The sequence below is a fragment of the Sorex fumeus genome, unplaced genomic scaffold, assembly GCF_029834395.1.
Source record: "Sorex fumeus unplaced genomic scaffold, SorFum_2.1 ptg000081l, whole genome shotgun sequence".
In the NCBI taxonomy this organism is placed as follows: domain Eukaryota; kingdom Metazoa; phylum Chordata; class Mammalia; order Eulipotyphla; family Soricidae; genus Sorex; species Sorex fumeus.
In genome coordinates this window covers 18,329,179-18,356,563 of record NW_026606138.1, presented here as the reverse complement: position 1 = coordinate 18,356,563, position 27,385 = coordinate 18,329,179, and the positions used below count along the sequence as shown (strand labels likewise).

General features: G+C 55.2%; 1 protein-coding gene across 1 annotated transcript in view; it reads left to right on the top strand.

Annotated features, from left to right (window-relative positions):
* Positions 1-1,998: 1,998 nt before the first annotated feature.
* The window catches only part of LOC130038913 (CAP-Gly domain-containing linker protein 1-like), a 29,841-nt gene continuing 4,454 nt past the window's right edge, over positions 1,999-27,385 (top strand). The window contains 10 exon segments of the mRNA XM_056130707.1: positions 1,999-2,083; positions 2,811-3,352; positions 4,306-4,430; positions 5,566-5,788; positions 9,292-9,466; positions 9,469-9,488; positions 9,843-9,946; positions 11,031-11,088; positions 11,480-11,986; positions 14,546-14,626. Of these exon segments, the coding sequence (XP_055986682.1) occupies positions 1,999-2,083; positions 2,811-3,352; positions 4,306-4,430; positions 5,566-5,788; positions 9,292-9,466; positions 9,469-9,488; positions 9,843-9,946; positions 11,031-11,088; positions 11,480-11,986; positions 14,546-14,626 (1,920 nt within the window).

Sequence of the window (27,385 nt, the reverse complement as noted above, 5' to 3'; positions counted from 1 at the left end):
GTGCGGGCGGCTTTTTTCTCTAACAGTTCTTTAGTGTATGATAGTTTTGAATCTTTAGTTAGTTTAAGTTTTTTTACTAGTTATATATATATATATATATATTTGGGTGGTGTGGGGGCGGGGTGGGGTGGGGTGGCCATACCTGGCTGTGCCCAGGGGTGACCCTGGCCGGCTAACATCCCTGTGCTGACGGAGATCGAGCCCAGGACAACTGGATATAAGGCAAGTGCCCTCCCCACTGTCCTGCCTCTCTGCCCCTTGCGGACTTCTCTATTGAAATATGGAATGACTCTGAAGTCAGTGGGCCCTCATGGGGGGCTGATGAGAAGCAGAGGAGAAGATATCACTCCCCCGGGACTGGCTGGAGCGCTGGCACTGCTGAGTGCGATGAGCCCCGCCAGCCCCATGACGCCCACTAGGCCTTCCCGGGGTCTTGGGCCGGAGTGAGGGGTTGCCCTTTACAGGGAAAGGGAGTCGATCCTCGACCTCCTCAGGCCCCCGGGCCTTTGTCCTTCTCGCAGAAAAGCATTTCAGGAGATGAGCATGAAGCAGAAACATTTTATTTGGAGGCCTTTAGGAAGGGGAAGGAGGGAGGGAGTAACACGCTCGAGAGAGAGTGCGGCTTCTCCAGAGGTGCAGAAAGCCACTGAACATGTTATGTTGCTAGGTTGCATTAGGTCTGAAAGTCCACACCTCAGGAGGGGAGAAGCCCGTCACATGACCGACCTCATAGGCAAGAGCAGTACCTGGGCTCGGGCACACATGAGCGCCCTCCCTTGGTTCAAGGTGGCTAATCTAGGGATTTCCCCAGGCTGCCCCTGGTAGGAGTTTCTAGCTACCTAGAGTCCGTTGCTAGGGTGGTTGCCAAGGGGGTAGAGTTGAGTGGTCCATGGTCCTCTTAGAAATTCCTTTCCTGGGCTTTGTTCCTATTCCCTCGGGGGGTCCAGCCTGCTCTGGGCCTCCTAATATGGGTTAATTTTGACCAGACTTTGGGTTCCGTGCCCTCAGGTGGTCTTTTGGTGGCCATGAAGCTTTTGTTGACTTCCTCGGAGTTCCATTGCCATGGGGACGCTTCCCCCATCTACCTGTCTGCCTCAGTCCTGTGGGTTAAGAAATGGAGTTAATACTGCCTTGTGGTTATCCAACTTGGGCAGCGTCACAAGGAACGTAGGAAACGCCGAAAACTCCTTCGCTCCCCTTTGGCGCAATTTTTTTTTCTTTTTGGGTCACACCTGGTGATGCACAGGGTTTACTCCTGGGTCTGCACTCGGGAATCACTCCTGGCAGTGCTTAGAGGACCATATGGGATGCTGGGAATCGAACCTGAGTCGGCCGCGTGCAAGGCAAATGCCCTTCCCACTGTGCTATCGCTCTCCAGCCCCCCATGGCGCAGTCTTGCTGGGCCCTTTTCCCTGGCAGTTCTCAGCCCATAGAAAAAAGTGTGCCTGTTGCTTGCCTTAGCTTCTACGTGTAACCCCGGGCCTCTCGCACATACACATACGCACACACGCACACAGAAGACCAGCCATCACTGCTGAGTCGCCTGCCGGCTCGTCAGTGTCTGGACGGGGAGGTGGTCAGTGACACTCGCGGTGCTTAGGGATGATTTCTGGCTCCTGAATGTGTTTGGTGGTGGGAGTGATGGCAGGGAGGGCGTGATGGTCAGCTGCCCGCAGGGCAAGTACCTGTCCCCTCTGCTCTCTGGCCCTGAATCGGCAGTTGTTTGTTTGTCTGTTTTGGGTTGAGTTTTTGTGCAGGAATGACACTTGGTGCGCTCAGGGGGCTGTGCGGGAGACTGGTGGTCGCACTCGGGGTGTCGAGTGCCAGACTGGCAGCTCTCTGGGCTCCGGAAGCTGCTGTGGTCGCTCCCCTGAGACAGACTCTCTCCTCTGCTCTTCAGAGATTTAGTCCTGAGAACGAGTGTGCCTCAGAAGGCCCCACAGTGGGCTCGATGGTTGGGGCCTGGTAGTGGCCGCGGCAGCGTCTGACCGCCTGACCATGAGTCTGCTGAGGCCCAGCGGGCTGAAGTCCCCCACCAAGATCCTCAAGCATGGGAGCTGGGCCCTGAAGGCACCCTCGGCCAGTAAGTGCGCTCAGTCCAGGCCAAGGGAGACTCATTCCCACCCGGGAACCCCATCCCGAGTCCTCGCCCGGGAAGGGCTCCCTGAGCTGTAGACAAGTCCATGGCTCTGGGGACAGCTCTCACACACGAGTGTCACGTTCTGTGAGTTTACTGTCACGGCAACCGGTGACAGCTGAGGCGACCAACACGCTCCCTTCTAACTGCTAGCTCCCTTGCCCAGGCTTGGGGACAGGCTTAGGGAGGTGGACTCACCTGGACTAGAGGGCCTCATTGCCGGCCAAAGCCACAGTACAGTCGGGAGGGCAACTGGCACCCCATGTGACTCTCCACCCTCAACCTCACCATGAGTAACCCTGAACGGAGAACCAGAAATAGGCCCTGAGCATTGGCTGGGTTGCTCCCCGCCCAAAAGAAAAAGAAGATGGGCCAGTGGACACAGCAGAAATAAGACACTGGGTTCGAGCTTTCACCTGGCTTGGTCCGTAGTATCACGGGGTGTATCCAAAGATTTCCCCTGAGCTGCCCAAAGTATGACTGCGGCCTGGGATGCTGCGGTAGGTGAGCACGTCCGCTTCACGGCAGGCCCAGCCAGGCTTCGCCACAAGCAGCCCCCGTCATTGGCTGGGAGTAATCCCGAGCACTGCTGGGTTTCCCTCCCCCCCAACCACACTTTAACTGGACCTGCACAGGCCCTTCCTGTCCCTTCTGACCCTTTCTGCTGTTCCAGCTGCTGCTCCCGTTGAGAAGACCATGCCTGGGGAAAAAACCCCCATCGCCCCCTCATCGGAGATGCAGGAGGAGTTTGTGGGCGACTTCCAGGTCGGGGAACGAGTCTGGGTGAACGGGAACAAGCCTGGATTCATCCAGTTCCTCGGGGAGACCCAGTTTGCCCCTGGTCAGTGGGCCGGGATCGTCTTGGACGAGCCCATCGGCAAGAACGACGGCTCGGTGGCGGGTGTGCGCTACTTCCAGTGCGAGCCGTTGAAGGGCATCTTCACCCGGCCGTCCAAGCTGAGTAGGAGCTTGCAGGCCGACGATGAGACCAACTGCCGGCAGCCAGCGCCTGCCGCCTGGGCCACACCGCCCCTGTCGGCCTCCCCGGCCCCTGCCAGCACCGCGAAGGTGCCCCAGTCCCCCGCGAAGGAGTCACCGGCCACCCCTCACATCAGCAGCCTGACCAGGACGGCCAGCGAGTCCATCTCCAACCTCTCTGAGGCCGGCTCCCTCAAGAAAGGGGAGCGGGAGCTGAAGCTTGGGGACCGGGTGCTGGTGAGTGCCGAGGGCAGCGGTCGCGGGTGGCTGTCCATTCGCCTGTCTGGTCCATCATTTCCTCCAGACTCGCGGTTTGGGTGGAAGCAGGAGCAGCCGGGACGCCTGGTCCTGCAGTTTCCAGCGTGATGGATGCGTGCGGGGATGCTGCCAGTTTTACCAGTTTAGCCAAAACAGGGTGGAGGGGTCATGCCGTGGGGAGGGGTCATGCTTGGCACGCCTCTGACCCGGGGTTTAAGTCTTGGTCCCATGTACAGTCCCCCAAGCACATCCCGGAGGGATCCCTGAGCACCAAGCCAAGAGTAAGCCCTGAGCACTCTGACTGTGACTCAAAAACAAACCAATGAACAAAGTTGGATATCGGTTCTATTTCTCTGGTTTTCGATGTTTTTGTTTGGGGCGTCACAGGGTGGTCGCACACAAAGCCAGTGCCCTTCCCCTGGTTCTCCAGCCCTGTTTGTCAGCATTCCCGTCATTGTCCAGCGCTTTGATTCTGTTTTGCTCTGTGTCCCGGGAGCCAAGCGTCAAGCCAAGGCATAGTGAAGGAGAACTGGAAAATCGAACTCTGCTAAGATACGAGCATAGTCACTTTCCTTTAGCTGGTTTCTGGCTTAATTGTTCTCCAGCGGTGGGGTTGCCACTGCTCCGCTCCCACACCCACGGGGCAGCGACCCCCTCGCCACACCAGGTGGCTGGCCTGGGTCAGAGATTCCCGGGGGTTTGGTCAGCCAGGCCACCAGTGACAGCGAGTGGGTGTGAATGCCGCTGCCTTGCCTGGACACTGAGCAGCAGTGTCTGCTCACCCTGTAGGGGTTGCGGGGGGAAATGGCACCTTGACCTTTGGGGTTTCTTCAGGAAATCCCGACTCTGAAGCCAGAATGTTCGTTTGCGGGGGTGGGGGCGCTGTGCGCAGTCCAGGGTGCCTGACCCACGTCCCTCCATCCCTCCAGCAGGTGGGAGGCATGGAGGCCCGTGTGGTGCGCGTCCTCGGGGAGACGGACTTCGCCAAGGGGGATTGGTGCGGCGTAGAGCTGGACAAGCCACTGGGCAAGAACGATGGTGCCGTGGCCGGAACGAGGTGGGTCCCCCTGCCCCCCCAGACAGCCTGGGGCCATGCAGGGTGCCCGGGAGGCGCTGAGGGGACTGCAGGCCACTTCTCTTGGTTCTTAGGTGGGGCCACTTCCGTTGGCACTCGGGGACCCTGCAGGGATGTGGGTACAGCCTGGGGCCCCCTACATGCAGCTGTGCTCGGGCCGCAGGAACCCCCCGGGCCTGCTGTCGCCCTTCAGATGCCAGGGAGGCTGCTTGGAATCGCCCTTGGTTTGCGTGGTGGGGGTGGGCGGCGTGCGAGAGAGTGTGGGTGTCAATGTATGAGGGAGTGTGTATGTGAGCGTGTGAGTGTGGGGCTGTGAGAGTGTTGGTGGGGGCGTGGGCATGAGAGTGATTGTGGAGGTGTTAGCGTGTTTGTGGGGGAGTGAGAGCGTATCAGTGTTGGTTTGAGAGCGTGCAAGTGTTGGTTGGGGTGTGCATGTGTGTTACTGTGGGGCTGTGGGTCTGTGGGAGTGTTGGTTGGGGTGTGAGTGTGTGTGGGTGTGGGAGTGTCGGTGGGGTGTGAGTGTGAGTGTGTGTTGGTTTGGGTGTGAGTATGTGTGTTTCTGGGGAGTGAGTGTGTGTGAGTGTGGGGCTGTGGACATGTGGGAGTGTCTGTTGGGGTGTGAGTGTGTGTGTTTGACGGGGTGGGAGTGTGAGAGTATGGGAGTGTTGGTTGGGGTGTGAGTGTGTTTGTTGGGCTGTGAGAGTGTGGAAGTGTGGGAGTGTTGGTTGGGGTGTGAGTGTAAGTGTGTGTTGGTTGTGGTGTTTATGTGTGGGAGTGTTGGTTGGGGTGTGTGTGTGTTTGTTGGGTTGTGAGTGTGTGTGAGTGTGGGCTGGTAGAGGGTATGATGTTTGTTGGGGAGTGAGTGTGAGTGTGTTTGTTGCGGTGTGAGTGTGAGTGTGTTTGTTGGGGTGGGAGTGTGAGAGTGTGGGAGTGTTGTTTGGGGTGCGTGTGTGAGTGTGTTTGTCGGGGTGTGAGTGGGTGGGCATGTGGGGCTGTGGGAGCGTGTTCGTTTGTGGGGGTGTGAGACTGTGGGACTCAGTGAACTTCTGGGTCGGCGCTTGTGTCTCTTGGTCTCTTGCCGAAGGTGTTTTTGTCCCCCCCTCCTCGTTGTCCGCAGGTACTTCCAGTGTCAGCCCAAGTATGGCTTGTTTGCTCCCATTCACAAAGTCACCAAGATCGGCTTCCCGTCCACGATGCCGGCCAAGGGCAAGGTGGCCGCTGTGAGGCGTGTGATGGCCACCACCCCCGCCAGCCTGAAGCGCAGCCCTTCGGCCTCCTCGCTCAGCTCCGTGAGCTCCGGGGCCTCATCCGTGAGCAGCAGGCCCGGCCGCACGGGACTAGTAAGAAGCCCCCCACCACTGCGGGGTGCTCGAGCCCCCACAGACTCCCACAGCCCCAGGGGCAAGAGGCGGAGCAGGAGCACGTGGGCTGAGCAGCTCCGGGTGGCAGGCGAGTGGCTTCCCAGCCACCACCGGTGACAGGAGCAGGGATGGGCCTTTCCTGGGGTGCTCAGGGCTCCTCTCTGGCCTCAGGCCACCTTAGGGATGAAGTGGGGTAGCTGAAGGGGTGCCTGAGGGTCAGAGCAGGGCCCAGAGACTCTGGGGAACGCTTGGCCCTTCATCTTGCTTCTTTGCTCTCTCCGTCTCTCCCTGCTCCCTCCTGTCCCTCTGCACCGCTGTCCACATGCAGAGTGGCCTCGACTTCTGTCCATTGCGGTGCCGCAATTCAAAGCTTGGGCCTCGTGGCTTCTCCCCTCACGTCTATCTGAGTCATAAACACTAAAGTGTGTCTGAATATGCAAGGGTGCCCTGAGATATTGTCCACAGGGAAACGGGCCCACGATGGAGAGTGTGTCCCGGGGGGCTGACTTTGCTGGGGGCTGCGCTTCCTGCCGCTGCCTCTGCTCCGTGCATTGACCCTCGATGCGGAAGAGGAGGGAGTGAGTGTGTGTGCAACGGAAGATACAAAACAGATGACACGGGAACGGGAGCCAGGAGGCCACACGCCGTGGGCACAGGCCTGGGGCCAGTCCTGTCTTGCTCGACCACCACTAGGTTTCCCTGCCCCACCTGCATCCTCACGTCCGACTCCTCCTTCCCTTCGCCTCACCATTTAGGAGGGGAGCAGACTCAGAAGCCCCTCTCCTTCCCTCGCGAGCCAGCCCATTTGTGGAATTTGGTTTTGTTTTTCTGCTTGACTGTGGGCCATACCATACAGTGCTTCAAGGGGCCATTTGCAGTGCTGGGGTTGTGCCGGGGCCTCCCACCTCCAAGCAAGAGCCCTACGCCTGAGACGTATCTCCAGCCTCCCCCCGCTATCTTGTTTTGTTCTGTTTTGGGGTCACACTTGGCAGAGCTCAGGGCTTTCTCCCACCTCTGTGCTCGGGATTATTCCTGGCGGGCCTCCGGGATTGAGCCTGGGCAGCGCTGGGGCTTCGCTCTCCAGCTCTTTGGCCCCTGCATTGCATATCTTTATGCAGGGTGGAGCTCACTCCTAAACTGAACATCACCGTTAGCGTCTATGACAGGAATATAGAAAGATTCTGTGTGGCTTCACGGAAGTATACCTCGACAACATAATTCCATAAGTGCACACACAAGCGTTCATACACACAGTCACTCATACATGTACACGTAGTGCATACCGTATATACACAGGCTTATGGGTATACACACACAGGCACATACATGCATAAACACAACGTGCACATGCACACAGGTGCGTGTAGATATGCCCACCAGAACATACATGCATGCATACATACATGCACACGGGTCCGTGCGTGCCCTGTGGAGGCCTCCCTGTTCGTCTGTTGGCTGAGTTGCTCTTCTGAGGTACCAGGCTCCCACAGAAGGCCTGGCCTTGCTGGGATGGAGCCTGGGGCCTCACAAACCACGCGCAGGGCAGAGGCTTTGGCATCAGCATCCTGAGTTCAGCTCTTGGCCCCGACCTTACCCAGCCCCTCAGCACGCGCCTCCCCCCATGCTAGGGGTGCTGCTTTCTCCCTGCTCCGGTGCCTGAACCTCACAGTCTCGTCTCCATAGTTGGCTGAAAGAAGACCATCGCTCCTGTGCTGGTTTCCTCAGGGAGCTGTCTCGGGCCCAGGAAGCGCGTGCATCTGGCCTGCCCCACCCGCTCAAGCCAGGAGGCTCAGGGAACACCGCCGCCCGCCTTTCCTTGTTTTTATTTTTGCTCTTTGGGGTTCACCTGGCAGTGCTCAGGGACTCCAGGCGTGGTGCTTGGGGGCTGCTCCCGGTGGAGGGGGTTAGAGCCCGGGTCTTGGTGTTAGACCCCCAAGGCTGGCAAGCTCTTCCCAGCCACCCCTTGAAATCCGAGTTGACCGCAGTTCCCGGGAGCACTGCGCATGACTGGCCCGAGAGCTTGTGTGCTCCTAGAAATTTTAGTTATTATTTGGTTTTGGGGCCACACCCAGGGGTGCTCAGGGCTTATTCCTGGCTCTCTGCTTGGGGGGTGGGGTCACTCCTGATGGTGCTGGATCTTGAACCTCTGCAAGCACCTTCCCCCCCCCCCAACAGACTCTTTGGCCCTGGGGAGGGCATTTAATCGGACCAGATATACTTTAAGTGTATCGGGAAATCACGGCCAGGTCCTTATGCACAGGCAAGGATGATCCCACTCTCCGGACAGAACCAGGTGGCTCAAGAGCTCCCAGCAGGCAAAGCAGCAGTGGACAGCCTGGGCCCTGCTGGGCCAGTCGGTCAGGAGGCGTTTGGCAGCAGCTCAGATGATGCGGGAAAGCGGCAAGAGAACCTGTGGCTGGACCGCAGCAGGGCGATGGAACAGGGATGGCCGGGCAGAAGGAGCGGAAGTCCTGGCCACCCCCGCCGCAGCCCCCGCCACCATGTGCCCGAAGAATGAAGATCAGGTCCCGCCTTGTCCCCTCCTGCAGGGGCCGTTGTGCAGAGAGGGATCTGGGTCTGCAGAGCGACCATGAGCAACCACGAGCCCAGGATAGAACGGACAGGACCCCCGGTCCCCGCAGCCCTTCAGCCCACTCCCCTCCCCTCCTCACTGTCTTTGCCTCTTCTCTCCTTCCCTTTGTGCTTGGTCTTTCCCTGAGCTGCCCTTGCTGTCCTGCTCGCTGGTCGTGAGCCCTCACACATTCTCACCCACCACTTTTCCTTTTTTTTTTCCCTGGACTTTGGCCATGCCCCAGCAATACTCAGGACTTACTCTGGACTCTGCACTCAGGAGTCACTCCTGGTGGGCTCGGGACCCTATGGGGTGGGTACCTGTTATCCAGCTCGGGTCAGCGGCGTGCAAGGCCAGCGCCTTTCCCGCAACTTTATCATTCTAGCCTCTCATCCCCCATTTTCGAAGGCAGATGGCACAGGGGTCTTTTATAGGTTCACACCCAGTGACCCCCGGGGGCATGGGGCCATTCCCAGAGACAAGAGTCTCTGGTTACTGCTATTCAGGCATGGGGCGGGTGCCCGGGAGAGCGAGGTGAGCTGGAAGGAAAAGGAAGAGAGAAGGGACAGGCTGCCCAGGGAGACCCTGACGGACCTGCAAGGCTGAAGATGCTGGAGCTGGCCTCAAGCTCATGCCGAGGGCTCATCCTTAAGGAAGCTCAGGCCAGAGCGGACTGTGGAGGGGGCTGCCTCCGGCTCTGCAGAAGATCTCTGGATTCCCACGAGGCCCGAGGTCAGTGGAACCCAGGTCCCGTCCAAGGATCTTCGGGAAGGTTTCAAGACGTTTCTGCTGAGAGTCGCTGGCCCATATGCAAGGATGCAGCACTGCTCCATGTGCTTTGCCGAGGATCACCGCGAGCATGCCCGTGTCGGCCGGCCCCATCCCCTTCACGTCTCTTTTTCCTTTGCAGTTGCCGGAAACCTCCTCCCGCTTCGGGCACAAGATCTCCGGCACCACCGCCCTCCAGGAGGCGCTGAAGGAGAAGCAGCAGCACATTGAGAAGCTGCTGGCCGAGCGGGACCTAGAGCGGGCGGAGGTGGCCAAGGCCACGAGCCACATGGGGGAGATAGAGCAGGAGCTGGCCCTGGCCGGAACGGGCACGACCAGGTGACGTCTGTGCAGACGGCAGTGCTGGGGCCGAGAGACGCCTGCGGTAGAGGCTGGGCGCGAGATTGGTGCAGGCGGTGCAAGGAGAGGCCGTGGGTCCCCGTCTGCCGTCGTTGCGGTGGCATCCGGCGCGTGGTTTGATCGCATGCGCCTTCTGCTCACCCTGTGGGGGTTTAGGGAGTGCCGAGTTGTCCGCATCGGTGCTTTCGTGGTGTGGTTCCCCTCTGGCCTTCCAGAAACGCTGTAGCTTAGGTGGGAGATGCATTCAGCTTGCCGTGGTGACAGATGGCGATGGCAGCCCACAGAGGGCTGTAGGGGGCGGGCGAGGCCACTCACGCGCCGTTGCCTCTACAGCACGTCCTGGAGCTGGAGGCCAAGAACGACGAGCTGCGGGCCATGCTGGAAGCGGCCGACTGGGAGAAGGTGGAGCTGCTGAACCAGCTGGAGGAGGAGAAGAGGTGAGGCCGTGCCCGGAGCTGGGGGCTCCCTCGGGTGGGGCACTCCTGGCCTTCCAGGGCTGTGAGAACCAGAAACCAACGGGTGCCCAGTCCTGAGCACGGCCTCACCGGGAGGACTGGGGGCGGAACTCAGTGGAGCCAAGCCACCCCCGGCCCTCCCTGCTGTGTCCACCTGGCCTGGTATTCAGGAGGCCTGTGCTGGGTGGCAAGGAACTGTCCTAACCCAGTGGGGCCCTGTGGGAGTCCCTGTGGTTAAGTCCCAGGCGGGAGGAAACCCACAGTACCCATGGGGCACGACAGCAGACAGACAGGGCTCAGGCTAGGCTGCAGACAGACAGACACGGGGCTCAGGCCAGGCTGCAGACAGACGGACGCGGGGCTGAGGCCTGGCTGCAGACAGATGGACACGGGGTGCTGGCCGAGACCGCCTTTTCAGGTGGGCTCCCGGCATTGTGGTGCCCAGGGGCACTGCGAGTGCCTGGCTCAGCCCCTCAGCTCCACATGCCAACTCGACAGTCACTGGGAGCCCCTCCCCCCCGCCTCCCCCTCTCCCCCGCCCCCGAGTCATTGGCTGCTTCTCCCCCAGGGGCTCAGTTGTTGTCCTGATGTGGGGACAGGCGCTGGCTGGGAGGGACTGGCAGGCGCCGCGGGTCAGTTTTTAACCACCTCTGTTAGCTGCGAGGCAGAAAGGGTTGATATGACACTGCACCTGGTGTTGGCTCGGCCTAACTTCCTCCTGTAGCCTGCGGGTCCCACCCAGTGCTCGAAGCTGAGGGGACTCGCTGACTTTCTTTTTTTTCTTTTTGGGTCAACCCAGCGATGCTCAGGGGTTACTCCTGCCTCGGCACTCAGGAATTACTCCAGGCATTGCTCCGGGGTCCACAGTGGTATGCTGGGAATTGAACCCGGGTCGGCCACGTGCAAGACAAACGCCCTGCCTGCTGGACTCTCGCTCTGGCCCTCCCCGACTCTCTCAGCCCTCCTGTGTGTGGAGCCGGGGGCTGGGTCAGGCGCATCTACAAGATGGTGGCCCTCTTGGGGCGCAGCAGTGACGCCCCTCACAACGTCTCCCTCTCCCCCACAGGAAAGTGGAAGACCTCCAGTTCCGAGTCGAGGAGGAGTCCATCACCAAAGGCGACATGGAGGTAAAGCCCGGGCAGGTCCCGGAGGCTTGCAGGGTGCAGGCAAGGATGCGGGGCAGCCTGGCCAACCCCGCCGGGACCACTTCTGCTGGAGACTCCGAATCAGACAGGGATACCTGGGTTCATGCACCTGGCAGGGCCTGGCTGACACATCTCTGCTCCTTGGGGCTGGAGGCTGTTCTTGATGAGCGTTTTTCTCTCGTTCTGACAGTCGGGTCTATGCCTTTGCCTCAGCTTTGATTTTCAGTCGAGCAGCACAAATCAAATCCTTTAGAACCCCATTTTTTAGAAGGTTTTCCTTAAAACAAGACGAAGCAAAGAGTCAGTTTGAAAAAGACAAATTTCTATTTCTGCTTCTTTTCCTTCCTGTTTTAAGTTCATGGAAATTTTGTTTTCCCACCAGATGGATGTGAAGTCCCTGCAGGCGGCCTCTGAGAAGCTCGCCAAGGAGAACGAGTGCCTGAGGACCAAGCTGGACCATGCCAACAAGGAGAATGCGGACGTGATCGCCCTGTGGAAGTCCAAGCTGGAGACGGCCATCAACCCGCACCAACAGGCCATGGGCGAGCCGAAGGCATCCGTGAGCCAGGGCGTGGGCGCTGAGGCGGCCGAGCTGGCCGAGCTCAAGATGCAGATCGAGAGGCTACAGTTCGAGTACCAGCAGGAGGTGGAGAGCCTGAAGGCCCAGCAGGCGGCTGAGCGTGCAGCGCATGCCTCTGAGCTGAAGACGCTCAGGTCGCGGCTGTTCAGGACGGCCCAGGAGCAGAAGAACAGCCTGGAGGCCGCACGGGCCAAGCTCGACCAGATCGAGGACCAGCACCTGGTGGAGATGGAGGACGCCCTGAACAAGCTGCAGGAGGCGGAGACGAAGGTAAAGCACCTGGACGGGTTGCGGGCCGTGAGTAGTCAGCAAGCCCAGGCCCTGGCCAATGCCACGGCACAGCTGGAGGCCACCCAGCAGAAGCTCTTGCAGCTCGATGGGCTCTGGAAGGCCAGTTCCTAAGGTCAATTGGGAATGGAGAAGCTCAGGCAGCAGCTCCAGGTGGCTGAGCAGCAGATTCAGGAGTTAGAGAATGCAAAGCGGGCCGAGAGCTGCAGGTTGGTACTCGGGCGCCCTCGCCCACTTCCACGCTCGCTCCCTGCATGCTGTGTGTCAGTCTGCTCGCCGCCGTGTTCCGGCTTGGTGCTGACAGGTCTCCCGGTCACGTCCCGTGCGGTTCCCTCTGATGGGACTGAGAAGGTGTCGGCACGATTCTGGGGCTGTCATTGGTCCCCAGCACCCGGATGCCGTGCTAGCCTTGGCCCTGGCTAATCGGGCCCATCTGGGGTCTTTCTGAAACAGAGAATTCTTCACGAGGCCAGTGAGAAAACAAGATAGGAGCCCCCAGAGCAGACCTCTGCCCCCCACCCCTTGGGCCCGCTGCATACTCGCCGAGTCCGCCCAGACACTTGGGCTCGAGTCAGGCCGCGAGGGTATTTCCCTGACCTTGCTGACCACCTGCTCGTGTGACGGGCTTTGCCCTCCTCTCCCCGAGGCGCCTCAGTTCCCAGCTGGTGCTCAATGCCTCTGAGCCTCTGAGCTCCCTCAGGGCTGGTGACGTGACCCATCTTGGTATTTCTCATTGCCAGCCCCTCCCTCCCTGCAGCACAAGCCCCCGCGCAGCCCTGCAGAGATTTCATCCCTTTCAGCCTCTAAGGGGTGCTTGGACCAAGTCCGCCTTCCAGCATGGCCCCCTGCTGGCCACAGGCATGGACTCTCATGGTAGCCCTGACCCTGGGGAAGGACGAGACAGTGAGATCTGGGCCAAGCCGAGGAAGCTGCAGTTCTCACCAAGGAGCCCCGAGAGATGCCCTTTTCCTCCTATAGGATTGTGGTGGCAGGGACGTGCCCTCAACCCCCCCCCCCCCCGCTCCCCTCGCGCTGGGCACTTTGTTGGAGAAACTTCTCTGTTGGCCAAGATGGAAGGGCTGTGGGCTTTGTAGACAGGACTGACAGACATAACAGAAGGGCCCCGAGATCCCCGGGAGTTCCTCTCAGGACTCAGGACTCCTTGGCTGGCATTCCAGAAACATCGGCTGAAACAAATGGAATCAATTCCTAGGACACAGCAGGGGATAGCTGACCCACTTGTTCGCATCAAGATGTAACAAACGTCAAGTTCGGGTGACTGCTGTCTAGTGGATTAGAGGTTCTTCATTTTAAATTTCATATTGAAACCCCTCAGACTTTTAAAGTCACAGAAAAGAAACTACAAGATAGTAAATCTTGGGGGCCGGAATGATAGTACAATGGGAAGGGCATTTGCCTTGCACGCGGCCCACGTGGGTTCGATCTCCATCATCCCATAGGGTCACTGTCATTGTCTCTACCCTCCCGTTGTTTATCGATTAGCTCGAGGGGACCCAGTAACGTCTCCATTGTGACACTTGTTACTGTGTTTGTCATATCGAATACATCACGGGGAGCTTGGCAGGCTTTGCCTGCAGGCGAGATACTCTCGGTGAGCTGGCCGGGTTACTGCCAAGGAGAAATTCCTGAGCATTTAGGGTGACCGTAAAAGCCAAAAGAAAAAAAAAGATAACCTTTTATTCCCTCCCTTCCCTCCCTTTCCCTTTCTTCCCTGTTTCCTCCCTCCCTCCTTCCTATCCTTAGCTTCCCTCCTCCCTTGCTTACTTCCTTCTTCCTCGCCAAGCCATGCTCTGGGCTCTGGGGTCCTCCCGCCCAGCAGTAGTGGGGCTTTTCAGCTTGTGGACCGATCTCAGTCTCGTCCAGTGGTGCTGCAGTTCCAACTCGGGCCTGGTGTGTACTCCAGCCCTTTGTGCCGTCTCCCCGGCCCTGGAAAGTCAGTCTTTCTCATAGGCTTTCTTATTTTCTGGTCATGCCAAAGTTAGGTCTAGAAAACGCCTCTGTTTGGGCCGTTTCCAATAACCACTAGACAGTCATCACCAGAACTGCCGGCGCCAAGCCCTTGGCTTCGCGAGCTTCAGGCAATCACGCTCACCTCACGCCTCTGTTCTTTGGGGTTGTGTTGGGTCATGGGATTCTCATACGTGTTTTCTGTTTTGTTTTCCCCTTCCCATTCCTGTTTGTCTCCTTGGTCCATTCACTCCATCCTTGTGACTCTGGTAGGCCGATAGCCTGGCCGAGGAGCTGCAGGGGAAGGGGCTAGCGCTTCGTAGTCTTCAGGAGAACTTGAACGAAAGCGGCCAAGCTGAGGGGCCGTGTGTGCGCACGTGTGTGTGTGCATGTGTGTTTGTGTGTGCATGCTGGTGAGCAGAGCAGAGGGGCTGTGTGTGTGCGAGTGTGTATGTTTGTGTGTTTGCGTTGTGTGTGTGTGAGTTCGTGTTTGTGCGTGTGTGCTGGGAGCGGGCAGGGGGCCGGCGGCTGACGGTGGCCCCCGGGTCCCCGCAGGAGGAGAAGGTGGACGTGTGCCGCAGCCAGTGCCAGGCTCTACAGGCCGAGCTCACCAAGGCCAGCGTGGAGATCCAGGGGCACCACGAGGAGGCGCCGCAGGCCCTTCAGCAGCTGCTGCTGCAGGCGAAGGAGAAGCTGCAGGCGGTGCAGGCGGAGAACGGGAGACTGCTGCGGGAGGTGGCCGAGCTGAAGACACAAGCCGACAAGGCCAAGGTGGGTGGCCGCAGTGCAGCGCCGCGGCTGATGGCGGCCGTGGCCCGTGTGTGTGTTGGTGCGGCCTCTTTCCACCACGCACCGCAGCCAGGGCTACGTCTCCTCTCTGGACCACCTGCTGGCCCAGTTCTGTGGCCAGCAGCCTCGTGTGCATGCTCAGGTCAGTCCCATTCCGGTAACATGGCCGTCAGCGGTCAGCTGCCCAGCACACACCAGTAGCCTGCTGCGGCTCATGGCTGCTGAGCTGGACAGAGAAGATAGCCCTTGCTGCAGAAAGTTCTGGAAAGTACATGGCGGTTCAACTGGGGTGTACATTGAGACTCAGAAATGAAAACGCACAACCCGTTGCTGACGGGCAGGGAGAGCAGGTGAGGGAGACCCTGACCCGTGTGCGGCCAGTCCTCCTGGAGCCCCTGGGCCCCTCCCAAATGACTGCAAACACTGCCCTCCCATTGCTCATCGATTGGCTCGAGCGGGCCCACTAATGTCTCCATTTTGAGACTTGTTACTGTGTTTGGCAAGCAAAAACTGTTGGCTTCAGTCTCCAAAGCTTGGTGGATTCGTCCGGATTTTCTATAAAGTGTATAACTTTTGGGACTAAGTCCATTTCCTGCCTCTGTTTGTCCCTGTGAAAATCGTTTGACAAGCAGTGGTTGCTTTTCCCTTCCCCTCCTGCACAAAGTTCCAAAACAAAATACTTTTTGTAGTTCTTTGAATTGTATTGAAAACTAGTTTTTGAATGCATCCCTTATAGGACAGAGTGATGGATTTTATAACAGAAGAATTGAAGTGGGGGGAAAAAATCTTATGCCCCAATGTCAAGATCCAACTGTACTTACACCTTCCGGGGAGCTGTCAGGAATCATTTCAGACGGCATTTCAAAAATCAACTCGGCTGATAGTAGAATGGGTAGGGTGCTGCCTTGTACTCGGCCAACTTGGGGTTGATCCCCAGCATCCCGTCCTCCGGCCCTGCCAGCAGTGATCCCTGAACACAGAACCCTGAGCGAGACCCGAACACCAGCAGGTGTGGGGCCCCCATCCACAAAATAGGCAGGTAGTTATGTTGACGCTAAGAAGCTAACTGTGTCTGAGCCTCTCCATCCTGAGTCTGTGTGTGTGTGTGTGTGTGTGAGTGTGTGCGCGTGCGCGTATACACGCGTGTGCAGGTAAGACTACTCTGCCATTTTCATTTCTGGTATTTAGGCCACATGAAGTGCTTGGCTTGCTTGTGCCTGCTTGATCTCATTCTTGTTTCCATTCTTCCCCGCTTTTTGTTTCTGCAGTCCTTAACTTGCTTATTAAGCTCGGCCAAAGAAGAGATGGAGCTGATGTCAGAGGATCGCAGGGCCCTGAGGTCAGAGAATGAATTGCTGGCGAAGGAGAAGCTCTGTCTGAAGTCCGAGAGAGGGTGGTTTCAATTGAAACTCAGAGAAGCGGAGGCCAAAAACTCTTCGCTGCGGGAAGAGCAGAGGAAGCTCTGGCTGTTGAACCAAGCGATTCGCATGGATAAGGAGAAGGTCATCGAGGCCAGGTGGGCCGCGGAGAAGCTCTGCCAGCAGGAGCGGCTGGACCGAGAAGCCCTCGAGGCGGAGAAAGAGAAAGTGCTGGAAGAGGGCAGGGCGGTGCAGGAGGAGCTCCAGAGGGTGGGCGCGGAGAAGGACGCACTGCAGGTCGCCAAGCTGGGGCTGCAGGCCCTGGTGGAGGAGCTGCAGATGAGCAAGAGCAGCCTGGTGGCCGAGTGTAACAAGGGCCTGGAGGAGAGGGGCCAGCTGGAGGAGCATGTCAAGAAGCTGGTTCTGGACAACCTATCCCTGGCCAAGGACAAGGACAACATCATCCAGAAGCTGCAGTGCTCCTCCGAGGAGCTGGCTCGGGATCAGAAGTCGCTGGTGCAAGAGATCGAGGAGCTCACGGCTGAGAAGGAGGAGGCCGCCCGTGTGGAGTCGGCCCTGCATGAGCAGCTGAAGAGCCTTGGCTCTGAGAAGGAGCTGCTGGGCCAGAAGGCCACGAAGCTCCAGCGGCAGCTGCACTGGCTGCTGAAAGACCAGGCGCTGCTGGAGGCGCAGCAGACTGAGCTGCTGGCCGAGCGGGAGGCGTCCCTGCAGGCCCTGGTCTCCCTGGAGGACACCAGGAACACCAATGCGATGATGCAGAGTAAGGTGGGTGATGGTAGTGACCAGGGCTGTGTAGGCCCGGCCTCAGCCTTGAGAGAAACCATATCCTGGGCCATAGTGATAGCACAGCGGGGAGGGCGTTTGACTTACACACCGAATTCCCAGGTTCAATCCCCGGCATCCCATATGGTCCCCTGAGCACCGCCAGGAGTAATTCCTGAGTGCAGTTGTAGGTGAGCCAGTGCCCTCTGAACTCACAGCCCCACTTTCCCGGGCTCAAGTGACGGCTGACAGCCTGAGCTGTTCCACCCTAGCCAGGAGTGATCCCTGAGCACAGAGCTAGGGTTTATTCCCTACCCCACCGGGTGTGGCCCCAAACAAACCAAACTGACTACCCACAAAGGTTCTAGATAAGCATGTATACATACACAGACATGTATATATGTATATATGCGTGTATGCTTCAAAAGAGTCGGGGAATATCTACCATTTAAAATATCCGAGAATGATGCCGGAGCAATAGCATAGCAGGTAGGGTGTTGGCCTTGCACATGGCCAACCCAGGTTCCATCCCCGGCATCCCATATGGTCCCCGAAGCACCGCCAGGAGTACTTCCTGGGTGCAGAGCCTGGAGTCACTCCTGAGCAACGCCGGATTGTGACCCAAAAACCCCCTCCCCAAATTAATTGATTCATTAAAATAACAGAAGCCAAAAAGAGGGAAGCTGAGGAAGAAGGGGCTGTGCTCCCCTGGCGCCCGTGAGAACCAGGGGCCGCGCACATGCTGCCGGAACCCCACCCCCACACGCTCCCAGCACAAGAGATGATGCTTAAGGAGTGAGAGGCCCCTTGGACAAGGACACATCCCTTCAGTCAAGGGGTCATGTCCTTGCCAGAGCCCTCCAATGCCCTTCCTCTTGCTGCTCTCCCAGAACCTGGGCTTCGGGCTCCTATCACATTGGCAAATCTTCACTTTGCCAGAGTCGAACACCACTTTGGAGGGCTTCTTCCCTGCCAGGAAGGTTCAGTCGCAAATGGAAACGCCCACCAGCATGTGGCTTTTCCAGCCTCTTTGCGCATGCTCTAGTCCCAGAGCTGGGGGAGTCTGGTCCTCTGGGCTGCCTTCCTGCTTCTTGCTCCTGTCAAGGGAGACAGCTGGGTGGGGTCCTCCGGGGTTTGCACACTTGGCTGCAGTCCGGTGCCTGCACCTACCATCACCAGGCTCGGGTCTGGCCTGCAGCAGGAGTCAGCCTTGGGGCCTCCTTGATGTCTCTCCTTCCCCAACCCCCCTTCCATCCCACCCGGGTCTGCAGCGCTTTATCGTTTGAATCCTCTCCAAGGAAGGGGACCATCTGGGTCCCAGTGCCCTGAGGAGTTCCCGCACACCCTCACTTCCTGCACTTCTGTACTTAACAGCCGGTGGTCCTGGAGGGCACTTGTGGGCTGAAGTGAACTTTGCATGTGGGCTGTGCAGGTGGACCCTGTATGGGTTTGTTGGGAACTGAACATTTCCATGTTTTGTTTTGTTTTGTTTTGTTTTGTTTTGTTTTCAGCTGGAGGAAGAGAGATCTGCGTTTCTTGGCTCTAGTGTGGGATGGCCTGGGCACTCTCAGAGACTGGCCATCAGAACTTGCCCTGAGGGAGAAAAAGAATCAGTCTGTTTTTCTGGTTTTATTTACACTTTCTTTGGGGGCCACACCTGGCGATACTCCAGGCTTCCTCCTGGCTCTGAACTCATTAATCACTCCTGGCTGCTCTCCGGCGGCCCCTATAGGATGCCAGGAATCAAACCTGGGTTGGCTGCGTGCGAGGCAAGCACCTTTCCCGCTGTGCTATCACTCAGACCCAACGCGCCTGCCAGTTTTCAAGTGAAACATGAATGTTTGTGCCTACAGTCATGCTTGCTTTTGTAAAGTGGGATTTCCCCCCGCCCCATTCATTTGAAAGAAGTGAGTTTGTCTTTGTAGGAGAGGGAAGACCCCTCTTGACTCCCTGCTCTGAGAAGAACCGAGGGGTACCAGCATCTCTTCCTGGGGTCTTCCCTGGGCACCCGGGAGCTTGCGCTCAGGAAGGGAAAGGGGAGCTCTGGCTGCCTCCAACCCTGGGGCAGGGACTGGAAGCGGGGCCCAGCCTCCTCTGTGGCGGGCTCCCATGGCTCCCGCAGATGGCTCACCGTCTCACGCTCTCCTTGAACACAGATTGATTTCCTGAATTCCGTGATTGTGGACCTCCAAAGAAAGAATCAGGACCTCAACATGAAAGTGGAGATGATGTCCGAGGCGGCTCTCAAAGGGAACGGGGATGACCTCAACAATTACGACAACAAAAACTTCGGCCCAGCCACCTCATTCTCTGAACTCTGCAGAAATCTCCAGCAGTTCCTGGATTAGATAGCAAGCTACTTGTGAAACACCTAAAACAACCAATTTACTGTCTTTACAAAGTTTATTTTTTTCCACTGTGGTTTTAGATGAATGTATGATGAGAAATTCAACATTAATAATTTTGGATTTTCTTATCAGAAAAAATTAAATGAAGGACCTGAACCATCAGAAGTTTATCATCCAGTCTGAATCTCTTTATGTTCATTTGAATGTTTTCTAGTTCTGTAAAACGTGATAAATAATGTACCATCAGGGCTACATGGATTATAAGAACTTCTATAATTATATATATGCTTTTGATGTATTTTCCTCTGGAGATTATCAAGTGTCTCACCAGTGAAAGATCGTAATCCATTGACATTTTGAGTAATAAACACGATTGAAATTTTTTCACAAACTATGTAAAGCAGTATTAAAATTTGAGCAAACAATGTTCTTTATCTACTTGAATAAAATTATTTCCTTTTTGCCAGTGATAACTGATTATTCTCCGGTTTATTTATAAAAGATTTTTGGCTAGCAATCAAGAACTATAGAGTCAAAGAAGTCAAAGAGTTTCTACAATGGAATTCTGATACACCAATTTCTTTTAGTTTCTTTATGTTTGTGCCACACCTGGTGATGTCTTAGTGCTTATTCATGGCTCTGCACTCAGGAATCACTCCTGACAGTGCTTGGGCAGACGATACGAAACGTCAGGGATTGAAGCCAGATTGGCCAAAGCACATGCCCTACCAGCTGAACTATTGCTCTGTGCCTGTATGCCATTTTCTTAAAAGTGTTTATCTTGGGATAAAGAGGTAGTACAGTGAGTAGGTTTCTTATCTTGCATGTGGCTGATCTGGGTTGAATCGCAGGAATCCCATCCAGTCATCTGTGCCCCGGCAGGAGCAATCGCTAAGTGCAGAGGCAGGAGTAAACCGTAAGAAGCACTGGGTTGGGGGTATGGTGCCACGAGCAGGTCTCTCTGTACCTGTGAGGTGAGTGCATCAGCAGTCTGATGGCGCCTTCAGACTTCCAGGTACCCCCTATTTGCTGCTGTGCCTTGGGCCAGACCCCAAAAACGTGGGGCAGAGTTTACCAAGAAAGTAAACAGGCAAAAGTTAGGTATGTGGGAGACACAGACACAAACCACCTCCAGTCCAGCTATATAATTGGAGGCATGGCCTCTCTGGTTCCTGATTGAACTGCTTAACGGCCATGATCCCAGAGACTCAGAAACAAATCTCGAAACCCAACAGCTTTGGGCAGAAATGTGTCCAGTCCCTGAAGTAAGTTACAGGCACTGGGCCACCCCAGGTGGGAATAGATTTCGTGCCTTGGCCCGTTCCCCCTGGCAGCCCGCTGGCCGCCATCCTCCAGAGGCCACTGGACAGTCAGGTTTGGGCTCACAGTGACGAGACACGTAGGGCCTCACGGGATGTGGGTGGAGCTGGCCCTTTCCTCCCCAACGAGACCCCAAGTCGTCACCCACAAACGGCCTCTCTGGCTGCTGATTTCATCTTGGAACCCAGCAGGTTTTGGCAAGAAATTCCTCCAGATTTAATGGTTAAAATTGTGGAATTTCAAAATCGCGCAGCCACTACAGCAGCCACGCGATGTCATATGTTATTCATAACCAGGAGTAGAAAACAAATTGTCTACTGTTGCCTTTACAGCAGATCTGAGCACCAAATAATAATGGTGGGTCCGGTGTCAATATATTGAATGTAATCAAAGCAGAGAGAGTAATATGGAAATTATCTCCTCTACAGGTAGGGGGAGGGTGTGGGATGGGTCTATACTGGGGTTTTTGGTGGTGGAGAATGGGACCTGATGAAAGTACGGGTGTTTCATTTTATGACCAAGACTTAAACGCGAAAGTTTTGTAACTGCTCTCATGGTGATTCAATCAATAAAATTATAAAAAATGAAAAGAAAACCACTGGGTGAGGTTTAAAAGCAAAAAAAAAAAAACCCCAAAACAAACAAAACCTTTCTTGCATTATTGCAAAGCTTCCTAGTCAACCTTAAAATGAATGCCTTCAGTGATTCTTCACAAGACAAAAATGAAGGGACACCAAGCAGTACAAACACCATCAATCCATAAAGTCTGGGAAAGAACTGGACATTGCTATATTATTAACCCAAAATGAACAGAACCAAATATGCTTATAAGCACCAACTCCTGTACGTTTGAAGCACATGTCCTCACGTTGAGATTTCTGGAAAAAGAACTTGAGTAGGACTGTTACTGTCAGCCTTCATAATACCCAATAGCAGTCCTTGACCTTAGAATCTATGGTAGGGAATTCAAACGGTCTATACATGAATCATGGTTACTTTGCAGGATATCCAAATATTATTACATCGTACTGTGAGTATTCTGTAATACTACGTTGTAAGTAAGTAAACTGTAGATTGGAGAGAGAGCCCTGGGGCAAGGCTGATGCCTAGCAAGCAGCAAACCCAGATTCTTTTCCCTGGCACTTCATAGGGTCCCCAGTATCCCCTCTAGGAGTGATGCCTGAGCAGAGCCCAGAGGAGCCTCAGCACTGCTGGATATGATTCCCAAGTCCCTTCACAAATATAAGTAAGCACCCATATTGTGGAATATGATATATATGGTCACAGTCCTCCCGTTGTTCATTGATTTGCTTGAGCGGGTCCAGTAACGTCTCCATCGTGAGACTTGTTGTTACTGTGTTTGGCATATTGAATATGTCAAGGGTAGCTTGCCAGGCTTTGCCTTGCGGGCGAGATACTCTCGGTAGCTTGCCAGGCTCTCCGAGAGGGGCGGAGGAATCGAACTCGGGTCGGCCATGTTGGCTGCGTGCAAGGCAAACGCCCTACCCGCTGTGCTATGGCTCCAGCCCATAATACACACACACACACACACACACACACACACACACACATGAGATTGATATCCAAGGCTAGAAAAATTTAGGCCAGGAGGCCTTGTCAATGATTGGAAAAAAACACACGTGTAGGGGACAGAGGATGCTTAGGATAGAGTAGGGACCAGTATGGCAATAATGGTTGTGATGTAGGCAGGTAGATGGGGAAAGGCCCTTTGCAATGAAACAAAGTTTCATGGAAGAAGAATTCTAGGAATGAGCCACCTTGTGGATACAGAAAGCAAAGGCCCGATAAGACCATCCGCAGACCCTGAGGATAAAGGCCTCCTCCCCATGAAATTCCTCTTTTTGGACCTCCCTGGTAACCTCCTTAGCAACGGACTTTTACCTGGGAAGAAGCCCTACGTGGGGGCAGGTTGGAGAAACCCTATAAAGGCCACCTTGAACAAAGGAGCCCATGTGCTGCTTAATTCCTGCACTCTGTATGGTCCCCCGAGCACCGCCAGGAGTGTTCTCTGAGCACAGAGCCAGGGGTAAGCCCCGAACACCGCCAAATGTGCCACAAAAAAGAACTATCTTGTTACAGATTCGTTTTCTGCATGTACTGTTATGACTAAGGAGAACAAAAACTTCAACCAGAGTATCAGGAGAAAAAGACATACTTCAACAGGATGGAAAAAATCTTGAACTGAGGTGGGGCAGATAGGCCCAGAATTTGAACTTCCTGCAGAAATGCAAACGAAAGTCAGAATGAAAAGGACAAATAGGGGAAGTGCAGGATAGCACAGCGGGCAGGGAACTTGCCTTGTTTGAGGCCAACCCAGGGTCGATCCCTGATCCCCAGCATCCCAGGTGGACCCTCCCCCGCCTGGAGTGATCCTTGAGCGCATCGCCAGGAGGAAGCCCCTCACATCACGAGGTGTGGCCCCAAAACAAAAGAAAAGAAAAAGGCAGACGGGCCTAAGCATATCTGAGCTTTGCTCTGAAGTCTTGGGCCACAGGGAGCACAGGCTTTGCAGGAGGCAGAGTTCCCTCCCTCCACCCAGCCCCCAGCAAGGAGCCAGGAGTATCCCCAAGGCCAGCCCACTGCCAGGCTGCCGAAGATGGAGGACACAAGGAAGGGAAATGCGTTTCCCATGAAATCTAATGTGCTGTAATTCCCTGTGACAGAGCGCTCCCCCACCCCACCCCCACCGTCAGTTCTGGTTGCGGGGAGACCCCCTCCTCTGTACTCTTGAGTGGCAATTGTCGGGGTCTGCTGCGCGTCCACGGTTGCCACCCATCTCAGGTCCTTCCATCTGCTCATCCTCCCAGCCCCCCACAGCTGGTCCCAAATGGTCGGTTCATCCCTGGTGCTATTTGCAGGAGACAACTCCCAAGTTGGGGGCACACAGACACCAGAGTCCCATCCTCCCCCGCGCTCCCCACAACGCACAGCCCCCCAGAATCAAGGCTGGCGCCCCTGGCTTGAGGAGGAACCATCCGTCAGAACGGGAAGCAGTTTTTTGTTTCATTTTGGTTTTGTTTTTTAAAACACTCGTCTTGGCATACAACTTAGTGCTGGAGCAGTAGCACAGCAGGGTAGGGCCTTGCACGCGGCCGACCCGGGTTCGATTCCCAGCATCCCATATGGTCTCCTGAGCAACACCAGGAGTAATTCCTGAGTGCAGAGCCAGGAGTAACCCTGTGCATCGCCGGGCGTGACCCCCGGCAAAAATAAATACATAAATAAATTTTAAAAAATAAAAGACCCATTTAACCACTTGTCCATTTCCCTCTGCTGTCTCATCACCTCTGTTCCCCTTCTCCCCCTATGTCCCAGGAATGTTTATGCAGCCATCCATGGAAAGTCATTCTTTCAGGGGCTGGGGAAGTCGTAGAACTGGTACTATCTTGTCTTGTACACAGCTGAGCTGGGTTCAATCCTTGGCACCCCATGTGGTACCCTGAGCCCAGAGCCATGGTAAACCCTGAGCATGGCCAGGTGTGCACCCATCCACCCCGAAGGAAAAAAACTTTCAGTGAATCTAAGGAACAAATGATGACTTTATTTTTTTTTTGTGGGAGTAAAAAAATTTAAAACTATTAAAAAATTTTAAAACAAATATTGAACTGTTTCTTCTCGTTAATCATGGCAAGCTGTGTCTGATTCAGAAATCTGAAGACAACTCAATTGTAGCTAATCTCAGGATCTTCATCGGCAGGTAGAGATTGTAAAGGATTCAGATGTAGGTCTGAGTGTGATGGTACATAAAGTGCTAAAAGGAATTTGCTCTGCTCTCAGGTTGAAAGCCTAGAAGGGTTTAGGTCCAGTTTCCCTGGGTTCATGCAGAAACCGCTGCCTGCCCCCAAGGGCCTTGTTGGCATGCAGTCCTGATGGCGAAGGCTCTCTCCATCCTGGGCTCCCACATGGAGGCGCAGAACTGCTGCCTCTGAGAGAGGACGTCGCCTACACTCACCCAGCCCCTGGGTATGCTGCGGGTTTTCCCCAGACTGTAGTTATCTCCAGCTTAGCTGCACGCGATGTGTGCCAAAGGTGAAAGTCAGCGTTTCTTTCGGGAGCTTGTCTCCAAGTTAGGTTTTCAGACAGGTTGAAAACAGGTCCAGATCTGTCGGGATGGGAGATTTGTGATGAAAGTAGATAATGGACCAAACATGATGACCTCTCAGTGTCTGTATTGCAAACCATAATGTCCAAAAGTAGAGAGAGAGTATGGGGAATATTGTCTGCCATGGAGGCAAGGGGTGGGTGTAGAAGGGGGGCGGTATACCTGGGAGATTGGTGGTGGGGAATGTGCACTGGTGGAAAGATGGGTGTTTGATCATTGTGTGATTGTAGCCCAAACATGAAAGATTGTAAGTTTCTCATGGTGATTCAATAAAAATAAATAAATAAAATTTAAAAAATAAATAAATAAATAAATAAAATAAAACAGGTCCAGCTGAGGAAGGCAGGGCCAGTCCTGCCCTGCTCCGACCACTGCTAAAGCCCAGAGCAGACGGGAGCGGGGTGGTCCTGTTCGGCGTACCCCACTTCCCTGACGGCCAAGGACAGATACCAGAACCAGAATGTCAGGCTCGGGCTTTGGTCAGGAACTCTGCGGGTCCGGGAGGCAGCCTCCGCGGTCCTGAGCTCACTGTGGGTGCTGATGTCTGGCTGTCTCTGCGCTCACGCGCTGTCGTGCTCACCTCACCCTCTCTTTTTCCTCCCACTCCTGCTTCCTTTGCTCTATCTGTGTGTCTTTGATGGAAAGACTAAAGAAACTCTATCCACGTTATAATAAATTTCATATTTTTTTTAGTTTCTAATATGTGGTTCTTGTTTTTTGCATTTTGAAAGGCTGCCCAGTAACACTTTAAGGCATTTGCATCATGACTGAGATTTATTTCTTATGAAAGTCGTAAGGAAAGAATCTGGATAGTGTGATCCCTTGGGAAAGGTTTCTGGCCCTGGACACCTCCCTTCCGGCTCTCCTCCCTCTGCTGTTGCTCATGACACCAAATCTAAAGCGTGTGGCTTTAAAGGGGCCCATGTATTTGTGACTCGGGCATCGGTAAAGAGGCCCGATGTCCTCCAGCCACTTGTGGATTGCACGGTAGAAGTCAGAGCTGAGAAGAGACCAAAGGAATTCGCCGTGAGGACTGGTCAGCAGGAGCAGCTGCCGGGGTCTGTTTGGCCGTGTCCATGTAGGGGTCGCCACACGTGCCCACTCGAGGAAAGGCTGCCAGGTGATTATGCAATGTTCCAGGCTTGTGTCAGGAACACGCCAAGGAATCTGCCCTCCCCTCCTGCCTCAGAGCTGATGGCTCAGGCTAGTTGGATAGTCCTGACCAAAGAATGGGAATGTGGGACTGGAGCGACATTCCAGCGTGGAGAGCGTTTGCCTTGCACACGGCCAAATTGGGTTCGATCCTTGGCATCCCATATGGTCCCCCAAGCAATGCCAGGAGTAATTCCTGAGTGCACAACCAGGAGGATCCTCTGAGATCTCTCGGTATGACCCCCTCCTCCCCCCCAAAAATTGGAATCTGCTCACGATCACGATCACAACCATCCTGTTGTTCGTCGATTGCCTCGAACAGGCCCCAGTAATGTCTCCTTTGTCCTAGCCCTGAGAATTTTTTAAAAAGTGCCATATTCAAGGCTCTTTCCGCGTTAGTAGAACGAGCCTCATCATTGTTACTGGTATTTGGCATATTGGGTAAGCCACGGGGAGTTTGCCAGACTCTGCCGTGTGGGCAGGTTACATTCGGTAGCCTGCCAGTTTGTCCAAAGAAAGAATGAGATAATAAGATGCTTCCGGGAGCTGGGTTTTATAGTCTCTGGGTCTTGGCCGTTGATGGGATTACAGGGCACAAGGGGGGCAGTTGGTGGGTGTAACCCCTGCCTACTGGAATATGGAGGATCTGAGTGGAGGATGCTCAGCCCCAATCCGAGCAGGCTTGGAGATCTCAGCCCCAGGACACGCATGCCTTTGTTCCTCTGCCAGTACCTTCATGCCTGTGGAGAGTGGTCTCAGCATGGTGGTGGCTGGTTGTGGAGGTCTTCGGCTGCCGGAGCCCTGGTCGGGGTGGGGAGGGAAACTCAACCTGCTCCCCTCCAAGGGGTCCCGGCGAGGACAGCCAGGCGCGGGGGCAGGAGACTCTGCTCATCCTCCTTAAACCCCTTCACTTTGAATAAACATTTAAAACCAGATTTTCTAAGTATGTGTTAGATTTGGAGCAAGGAACTCTTAAAATAATCTTATGGTGGGATCAGTTACCAAATAAGTTTGTTTTGTTTTGTTTTGGGGACACAGTGCTCTTCAGTCATTCCTGCCTCCAGAGACCATGCAGTGCTGGGGACCAACCCAGCTCTCCTGTCTGTGAAGCGTAGACCCCAGCCCAGCCCCAAACACATGCCATAGGAAAGTCAAGATTCCTGACCCACAGGGTCGCATCAGAGATTTCCTTTCCACTAAAACGCTCTTATTTCCACCTAAACAAGATCCTATTCCCTAGCGAGGTGTTGCTCATGTAATAGCTTAACTGCACAGAAGTCCACCCTTTCCGGTGTATTTCCAGCCCTTGGGTGTTGAATTCAGGAGATCTCTGTTAGTCTCAGATTCTTTGCTTTCTATTTAATGATCTGGAGTGTAAGTGTGAGCCAGGCGCTGAGAGAAATACACACTTCTCTTTTCATCTCTGTGAGAATTCCCGTTTGCCGTAAACCCATGAGAATTCTGTAATGTGTGTGCGGATATCTTGGGTCTCACTAACCAGACATACATTCTGCCATTTCTAACGTGGGCCTCAGTCTCCGATTCCTCCTGTCAGTTTTGGGAGGCA